General features: G+C 45.7%; 1 protein-coding gene across 1 annotated transcript in view; it reads right to left on the bottom strand.

Annotated features, from left to right (window-relative positions):
• wdr7 (WD repeat domain 7) overlaps window positions 1-9,919 on the bottom strand; it is an 84,676-nt gene that overhangs the window by 71,686 nt on the left and 3,071 nt on the right. The window contains exons 7-16 of the mRNA XM_017307727.1: window positions 9,496-9,615; window positions 9,269-9,414; window positions 9,095-9,197; window positions 6,993-7,134; window positions 6,325-6,440; window positions 6,110-6,242; window positions 5,611-5,831; window positions 4,756-4,951; window positions 2,719-3,027; window positions 2,357-2,493 (exon numbers count right to left, since the gene is read on the bottom strand). Of these exons, the coding sequence (XP_017163216.1) occupies window positions 2,357-2,493; window positions 2,719-3,027; window positions 4,756-4,951; window positions 5,611-5,831; window positions 6,110-6,242; window positions 6,325-6,440; window positions 6,993-7,134; window positions 9,095-9,197; window positions 9,269-9,414; window positions 9,496-9,615 (1,623 nt within the window). The remainder of the gene's footprint in view (window positions 1-2,356; window positions 2,494-2,718; window positions 3,028-4,755; window positions 4,952-5,610; window positions 5,832-6,109; window positions 6,243-6,324; window positions 6,441-6,992; window positions 7,135-9,094; window positions 9,198-9,268; window positions 9,415-9,495; window positions 9,616-9,919) is intronic.

Raw genomic sequence — 9,919 nt, forward strand, 5'->3', positions numbered from 1 at the left:
ATGCTCCCACATTTTAATGGGAGCATTTAAGCTAACATTAGCATTTTTGCTAACATTAGCTAACATGCTAGCTTAAATGTTAGCATTTAAGCCACCATTACCATTAACATGTTAGCTTAAATGATCCCCCACATTTTAATGGGAGCATTTAAGCCAACATTAGCATGTTAGCTTAAATGTTCCAACATTTTAATGGGATCATTTAAGCTAACATTAGCTTAAATGCTCCCATTTAAGCTAATGTTAATGTTTAAGCTAACATTAGCATTTTTGCTCATTTCAGTTTATAAGCTGCTGTTTGCTAACTGGATGGAGTATGTTACTGTAGATCAACATGCTAACATCTGCATTAACCGCCTGAAGATCTGCAGATTATTTTGGCTAATAATGGACATGAACCTGCAGTTTGCCTCAGCGCTTCGGTTCATATCTGCTCCACACTTTTCAGCTTCTTAGCAACAGATTCTAACCGTGATTAAATACCCAGCGATAAGACGGCGAGGTTTCTCCCAGAGTAACAACACAGCTTCTGTGTTGGTTAAATTATGTTTTAGTTATTTTAACAGAACCATAAGCTGGTAAACGCGCCTGTTCCCTTGAATTTCAGCTGCAGTGTTTACAGTGGCTGAGCTCTCAGAATCACCACATTAGGAACATTTTCCTTCCTTCACAAACATGTTTTGTGCCTCATTTTCTGGGACGGACTCTGGTGGAGAAACAGTGCCATCTACAGGCAGACGGCCACATTACAACTTCATCCAGAGAGAGATGAATATGTCCTGCAGATCACAAAAACATTTGCAACGTTCCTACTTCCTACTGTAAATAAAGTTTGAGACATTTTCGGAAGGTAGAAGGATTAAGAACGACATGAATCTGTAAACACCAACAGTTTAGTTATTTTTATTTGCAACACGTCTGAGGAGTTTAAATCAAACGGAAAGCAGCTGCTCTCAGGCGAGGCCGACTTATTCTAGCTCCTGGGAAGTCAATCTAAAGGTCATCGTCCTGCAGGGCCCTTCAGGCAAACGGCGCGCGCGCGCACACACACACACACACACACACACACACACACACACACACACACACACGCTCAGTTCAGGCCTCACAGAGGAAGGTCCTGCTGTAAACTGCTGACCTGCCCGGTTTTCTCTCCTGTTTAAACTTAAATGAGGAAAATAAAAAGTCCCAGTGATCAGCTGACTGACAGGCTGCAGCCGCGACGCGTTCAGGAACCGCTCCAACGGTGGGAAATTTGATTTAATCAATCCAATGTGTCCATCAGAGCACCAGACCCACAAACAGTAACATGTAGACGTTAATCTGTGTTCAGGGTTCACATTATTCTGGTTTTTGGTCCATTTCTGTCCTTTTTTTAAAAGCAGAAATTTAAAAATTCACAAGAGTTTCTATTGATTTCAAGGCAGTTTAACGAATAATTTACTGACTTTAAATCAGACTAAAATGTTACTTTATTTATATAAATAAAGATCACTGGGAATGTTTTCCGATTGGTTCATTCCCAAACCTGTAAACAGGACGCAGCTGGATTTAAGGGCAACACTTTGAAGATCTAAACGTTTGTGTTACGATTAATGTGGACAGATTCACCAGATAAGCAATGGACAGACGCTAGAGATAAGTAATGAAAAGCAGGGGGCCGAGTACTGAGCCTTGGGGAACCAGAGGAAGAGCAGGATGGACAGTGAACAGTCACTAATCAGCTGTAAGTAGGAGATCATTTGTGGGTTTTATTTCAGCGATTTGTGTCAAATCTGACATAAAAGCAAAGTGTCCGTGTTCCTGCTCCTGTTGAGGACAAAGTGAAAGTCAGAGCCAGAGATGTGGGCAGAAATCAAACACCAGCCGGCTGGAATCGCTCTGGCTTCACCGCCTGATATTTTACGGTCATTATCCTTCATTACCCGCAGCGGGGGATAAAACACACACACACACACACACGCACACACCGGGGATAATGGCTGGTTCTGAGTTGATATGAGGAAGAAAGCAGGAAAAGGGCGATGAGCGTCTAATGGAGGGAGGATTGCAGGTTAGTGGAGTTTCAGGTGTGATTACAGAACAACAACAACATGAAGGTTAGGAGGAGAAAACGGAGACAAACGTCTGGGGCTGATCCACTTCCTGAGGGAACCGGTAAAAGTCAAACAGCAGCTCAACCAAACGCTCTTCACAACACTAAATAATTCAGGGCGCTTGTTTTCCGCTCTGGGATCCCCCATGTGGGCGGGGTCATCTCTGTCAGGACGGGTCAGGCCGGCGAGTTTGACGGAAAAACTTCAGATCTAAAAACAGCTGGAGACACCGAGAGGGGAGGGGGAGAGAGAAAGACGACCAACAGCTTCTGCATCCGGCTCAGAACCTCCAGAACCAGAACCTGAACACCTGGTTCTGGTTTCTGATGTTTCACAGGGACCAGAACCTCCAAACCCGTTTTTAGGTTGTTGGTTCTATGCAGAACGAATCTGATCACTGATGATGCATCAAGACACGAATCATGAGACAGAGTGTCTGCTGGGGCCGTTTCCATGGCAACATAATCTCTGACATGGAGGACGGATGGATGGACTAGTACAGGGACAAACTAGTTCACAGATAAGACTTGTTAACCTGGTAGTTGCCAGTTGACTCTACTAAACCTGGTAGTTGCCAGTTGTCTCTACTAAACCTGGTTAAAGCTAGTTGTCTCTGGTTAACCTGGTAGTTGCCAGTTGTTTCTACTTGTTGCCAGTAGCGGGACTCGGGCCCTACTCGCCCTCCCGGTCTGGTTGGTGACATCACCAGGCGTTACCTTGTCTGCGTTGTCCGCAGCCAGCAGGTTGGTTGCCAGCGTCTGCAGTTTGTGCTGCGCCATGTTCTTGAGCGCCGCCAGGCTGCGGCGCGTCATGGCCTGCTTCAGGTTGACCGCAGAGTGGCTCAGGGCGTCAACGGTGGCGGGGGCGAGCTCATCGCAGGCGTTCAGGATCTCCACTGCCGTGATTCCCATCACGCAGCGATCCAGAGCTCCTGGAAACAGAGACAAGGAGAGCTGCCGATTTAAACCACATCAACAGATAACAGGAAGGCTACTTTAAACCAGACAGGCAGATTTCTCTCTTTCTACCAAAAACTGGATGATTAAAGTCTTCAGTCTGGTGATTTGGTGTCAACTAGCCCTTTTTTAATGACAATTCTGTTACAGAGACTTAATAATTCATGTTATTTGTTATTTAGTTTACTTACTTTGGATATTTAAAATGTGTCTTCCACTGTTCATTATAATTTAAATTTTACGGATCTTTAAGAATATGTTCTTGAATTATTTTGCACCATTTCACATTTATTTGTTTAATTCATTTTTGGGATTTTTTAAAATTCTTTTAAAAAATGTAGTTATTTATGTTTTGCATTCTTCCTCTGATGTGACAGTTTTTGAATCTCTTGTCAGTAACTTCTGTATGTAACAGGAATGTTGTAAGGGAAACGCGTTTCTTTTACTGCAATACATTCAAACATTCAATAGAGACTGGTGATTTTTATTTTTTCAAAATTGAATAAAAAGAATAAACTGTTTCATTACCAGTTTGGCATTTTTCTATCTGATTGACATAATCAGCGGTACTGGATCTACAACATGAAAGTGTTACAATGGAGTGTTAAAGCCACACTGATTGAGAGAGCAAAGTCATGAAATTGAGAGTAAAGTCTTTCACACCACGTATTCTACCAGTTTGTAGTATAATACATGTAATTTTAGCTTAAACACATAATTATTTAGTGTAACATATTGTGTTCACTAAAATATTGATCTATCAGTACATTATAATTTTGTTACCATCAATACATAATATTTTACAGGTCAAACAGTGAAAACAGCAGATCCTTACAGCTCTATGTGCCTTGGTGAAATTCAGTATTTTCCATTTCAGCTCTGGCTGCATGGAGAGATGTTTATGAAKACATCATCAGAGCAGAGTGTTGGCTCTGCAGTCAGTCAGTCAGTCAGTCAAGTATTGAACGAGTGTTTATGTGATGAAGGAGCCATCAGCCGCCGCCCCATTACCTGTCCAACGCCTGAGCACTTCCACACCTCCTTTAATTTCACACTTAGCTACCCTGCAGCAGAGCAGCAGCTCATCAGGCTGATGTTTCYACAGTCCGACCCGACTCAGATCCCCAGACTGCATCCAGTACAGCTGAATGACCACACTGACGACTCATAATACATTAGAGAAACATCTAAACACAACACAGGACGGAGAACGGGCCAGTGGCTCAGCAGGCCACCAGAACCAGACCTGGAGGCCGCTGTGGTTCAGTAAAGAAAAGTCTTCACCCCAAAAAGAAAAATCAGCAACGCTGAACAACATTCGGCTTTTTTGACCAAAAAAAAGGACAAAAAAACTTTAATCTTGAAGTGAAAAATGAAACAAAATACTGGAAAAAATATTTCACCTAAAGTAAGAGATTGGTATTGTTATGACTTTATTCTCACTACTAAAATTTTACTCTCATAATACGACATTATGAACACTATGCGTAATGTTACAAATAGTTTATTCTCATACGACAACTTTATTCCAGTAGCATTACGATTTTATTCTCTCTAATTAACCAGTGAATCTCAACCTGATGATTCTGAGACGTTTTATTCTTAGAATCCTTTTTAACCTGCTTTATTATTTTTTTTTTTTTACTGATCCCTCCAAACTCTGACGGCCCAGTTTCTCTCCCGGGGAAACGTTCGGGTCTCACCTGTGTCCATCTGCCAGACGTAGACGGAGCCGTCGGAGCATCCCACCACCAGGTAGTCGTCGGCCGGCCGCCACTTGATGACCTGGATGGGGAAGAGGTGTCGGGACGCCAGCATGATGCACTTCCTCTCCCGCAGGCTGAGCAGGCCGACGGAGTGGTCGCTGGCCACGGAGCAAACGCAGTGCTGCACGCGGGTCTGCAGGGAGGAAACGGCAGGGACTCAAACCGCGACTGAACAGAGTCAGAGCTGAACGTCAGCAAGGATCCCTGTCATGACAAATGATCTATAGGCAGAGAGGTCAAAGTTCACAGCAACATGTCTGGAGAAAACCAAAGCACAGAGGCGGAGGTGTGGTCATGTGGGCCAGAAATAACATGCTTGGAAAGAATTTACGGGTCGTCAGCATAAACAATTAATCGTCACAGTAATCGATTACTAAAATAATCGTTGCAGCTCGACTGAATTGATTTGGTTATTCGTATTTTTTAATGTATTTCTAAGATTGTACAAAAAAGGCTTAAGTAATTAAATGAAGAATCTGAAGATGTGTCAAGTCTTAGACGATTAATCGATTACTCTGACGATTAATCGATTACTAAAATAATCGTCAGTTGGGACCCGACCAGTGTGTGACACTGAATTGATTTGTTTGTTTAATTGTATCTAATACTGATTTCCAATATTGTATTAAAAAAATCTGCAGAATGTGCCAGTCCGATTAATCAACTAATCGTCAGAAAAATCGATAAATTAATCGTTAGCTAAAGTAGTTCTAGTCGGTTGTAACAGATAAAGCGTGGAGCCGGACAGACAGACAGACAGATGGTTGGACACGAAGACGTCTCCAGTCTTACGCTGCAGTTTTCCGGCGGGACGATCAGCTGGCTGATTTCCCCTCCATGAACGCAGAAGATGTGCTTCATCTCTCCGGTGAAAATGTCCCAGACAATGACGGAGAAGTCCACTCCTCCGGACACCAGGGAGCGCTGGTCGTAGCGGGGCGACACCTGGTACGGGTAGAGGACGCAGGTCACCTTGTTCCGGTGACCCCGCAGTGTCCGGTGGGGCGGCCAGCCTGCAGCGTCAACAAGTATTTTGTTACTTCATAAAAACCAGAATAACAGCTGCATTTGGTGTTGCATTTAAAAGCATTTGAATCATTTTAGTCGATTATAACTTTACCCTCTCAATTTCACGACTTTACTCTCTCAATTTCAAACTTTAGCCTCTAAATTTCATGACTTTACTTTAAAGTTATTCAGACCACATTAAAGCTGAGCGTTCAGGAACATGAGCCTGTGTCTCACTGAGTGTTTCATGATACTAGACGACCATCATCATCATCATCCTCACCCCTGCGCAGCATGTGCTCCCCCTGCAGCAGCTGCACGATGGCCGTCTGCGTGGCGGGGACCAGGATGATGCTGCCGTCCTCCCGTCCGCAGACCAGCCGGCCCTGAGACGGAATGTAGACGCTGGCCGTAACCTGGGCAACAAAACGACAGGAAATGACTCAACCAGACACAAGGAAGCAGGTTTCCATTTAGTTTCTGTTAATTCCTGTGAACCTTGATGGGCTGCTGCTTGTTGGGCAGGACGCTCAGCTGGTCGATGATCCCTGAAGAGACGGGCGTCAGCTTATCGAACGCCTCCTGCAGGCTGATGGTGGACGACATCTGCAGCTCTGCAAAGAACCGTCATCTGAGTCTGACAGTAGACTGAACGAAAAACACTGAGCCAAACAAATACAGTTCCTGAGAAAAGCTGATGCTGTTCAGTGGTAGTGACAACATCTGYCCASCAGATGGCACTCATGTACAATTTACAGGAAAATAAACTACCAGAAACACATTTATATTCCCCGTAATTTACATTTTATTTTGTTTGTTTTTATTTAATTAACCTTTTAAAAGTATCATTTTCACCTGTTGAACTTAAACTGAGTCAAAGTTTAATCTTCACCTGTTCAGATTTCCAGTTATTTAAACAATGAAATTTTTATTTTCTTTTTTAAAAAAGGAACAGAGTTATAATGTATTTCTATGTGGCATTTTTAAAATGCTAATCATTGACTAATAATCAGGATAATCGATTAAACGTCAGAATGAACGCTTAATTGTTGTAATAATAGAATTACAGATTAATCGACAGAGTGATCGATTAATCGTCAGATTGATCGATTAATCGATCAGTGAAATAACTGCTGGCTGCAGCGCAGCATCAGACAGCTGCTCACCCTTTGGCGTGGCGGTCGGCGGCGTGGTGTCCGGGACGCTCCACAGCGACATCCGACCGGCCGAGTCTCCCTGGATCAGCAGCTTGTGGAACGGCTCCCGGCGGCCGAAGAAGAAGCGGGTCACCGGGGGACAGATGAGGAGCTGAGGGGGGGGAAACGATCAGAGGCATGACTCAGACAGGAAGCAGAGCGCGGCCGGCCGCCGCAGCGCGTCGCCCTTCCTCCATGTGAGCAGGGCAGGCGGGAAGCAGCAGCATGAATCAGCAACCAGCGTCACACCTGGACAGGTCCGAGTCCCACAGAGAAAAACGAAATCATTTCGCATCGGCAGCTGGAACCGGACCAGCTAACCTGAAACCCGGTTCTGACCCGTCCCACACCCACTGAACGGACGAGASAGGAGAGAGGCCGCCGTCGCCACGGCAACGGAGTAGAGCCGATCAGGACACCGAGAGCCAGCAGGTGCCAAACCACCGACACACTAAAGTATTCACACCCCGGCAGCTTTCCAACAAAACTCAACACTTTACTGGGATTTCATGACACAAAGTGGAAAAATAATGATGGATARTCAACATTTACTGAAAATAAAACTTTAATCAAAATAAGATTTAAAATTTAAATTAGGCTCCAAAAATACTGCAAAACCTGAGCTAAAGGGAGCGTGTGCTGCAGGACGCACCGTCCTCACACTGAAGCACGGTGGTGGCAGAATCATGCTGAGGGGAGGCTTTTCTTCTGCTGGAGACTGGGGCGGAGKTTCAGCAGCAGAAAAACCAACTTAAACCTACAGCTAGAGATGGCCTAGTCAAAGTCCAAACCCAAAACTTGATCCTTGCGGATGTTTTCTGTCCAGTTTAACAGCTCGAGACGTTTGATGAGCAGAAATGTCAGTTTGAAGGCGTCAGATGTGCTCAAGACAAAATCCCAACCAAACTCTGAGAGGATCAGCGAACCGAGGGAACGTGGAGCAGGTCACGCACGGGGTGTGAAAACTTTTAAAGGCACAGCAAGTCCAGACATCAGAGGGGGGGAAAAGTTCTGCTCACCAGGACAGGAGGGAAGAAACACGGAGGCCCATCAGCAGCAGGCGGCCGAGAAGAAACTGACTGAAAACACAAACAGCTGCAATCTGACGCGGCGGGTCGGGTTCACAGGGGGAGACGCCATTTTGGAGGGACTTAACTAGAATCTCTCAACTTTTTAATGTCTTATTTCAGTTCAGTTAGCTGATTTCTGCAGCTCAGCCGATTCACCTCTTCTTCTTGCTGCCTGCTGCTGATGCTAAGCGTGTTGCGGGCTTACAGGCGCCTCTAGAGGCCGGTGCTGGTAAAGCTGCAGTGGGGTGTAGAGCTCTGGGGCGAAGCCACTGGGACGGAGGCAAATGACCTCCACCTCCTGCTCCTCCTGCTCCTCCTGCTCACCTCCGTCCTTCTGGGAGGAGGTGAGGGTGGGTTTATGTGGGAGGGGCAGGCAGCAGCCAGAGAACAGGAAATAAAAGAAACAGAAAAACAAAACAACAGACAAAACGTAAACAAAGTAAATTATAACATTCAGGACAAACAGGAAGTCCAACATGAAACCTACACATTCAGCTTCCTGCACACGGATTAAAGTGGCAACAGTTTCACTTGGTTTCTGTTCCCATGTTGACCAGATTAACACCACAACATGTGAACWTCAGCTGGTTTAATCCAAACGAGTCCAGATCAGCACAGAAAAACGACAAACCAACGTCAGGCAGCGACGGARGGCTGGATGATGAGGGTCCTGAGGGTCCGAACCCACCGAGAAACAAACCATTATCATTCATTCAATTCAAAATATAACCGGTTTAAACCCGTTTACAGCTCCATTTACAGCAGCTGCTCAGTCAGCTCCACTGTTTTAAGGTTTGGAATATAATAAAATACATTTCAGGAGATGAAAAATAAAACAAAAACATACATTTTTATATGAAGCGAACTGAAAACGTACCAAACTGTGACCCTCAGTCATCACCAGGTGTTTTACAGAAACAAGAGGAAACAAAATGGCCGACAAACATGAAAACCTGTTGGACATGAACAGAACCGGAGAGACCTCTGTGGATGACCTCTGACCTGTTTGTCTGAGCGCTCAGCGATGCTGTAGATCAGCGGGGGGATGGATCCTTCTTTGGTTCGCCCAACGTCGCTGCGGAAATGTTCGCTGGCCGACTGGCAGCTGAGAAGCAGACGGATCGTTAACCCAAAGCGCTCAGAGACGCTCCTCCAGCCGGCGGCGTCCCGCCTCACCTGGCCGGCAGCTTGTAGATGTAGCTGCAGCCGTCTTCGGTCCAGATGATGACTCTATCCGCCGAGATGAACTCACCGCCGGTCCAGGACTGGTCGCTGTCGCTGGGCACCGAGCAGAGCAGAGAGTAATCTCCTGCATCAAACACCTGGGAGACAAAGGAGGAGTTTTTAACAGACAGGATGAGACAGACGGCCATAAAGACAGACAGACAGACAGACAGACGCACCCTCCAGTACTTGGAGCAGACCACCAGCAGGCTGCTCTGGGTGAAGCTGCAGAAGGAGATGCTCTGGCAGCCTTGGCAGTAGATGGGCTTGGACTCTTCCTCAAAGACCGGGTCCAGATCCTGGACCAGGAACAGACCAGAGGCTCAGATTTGTGTGCGTGCGTGCGTGCGTGCGCGCGCGCACGATTCTTTCTAATAACTTGTGGGGACGATTTTCCTGACACTACGTTATGGGGGCCAATTGATCTTTGTGGGGACCGAAGCCTGGTCCCCACAAGGGGAAACCCTGTTTTAGGGTCAGGGGTCAGAGGTAGGACTAAGGTGTGAATTGAGTTTTGGTTAGGGTTCGGAATGTGATGGTTAGGAAAAGGGTAAAGGTCATATTTAGGCTGTAGAAATGAATGGAAGTCAATGGAAAGTCCCC

Source organism: Poecilia reticulata, linkage group LG12 (assembly GCF_000633615.1).
Source record: "Poecilia reticulata strain Guanapo linkage group LG12, Guppy_female_1.0+MT, whole genome shotgun sequence".
Lineage (NCBI taxonomy): Eukaryota > Metazoa > Chordata > Actinopteri > Cyprinodontiformes > Poeciliidae > Poecilia > Poecilia reticulata.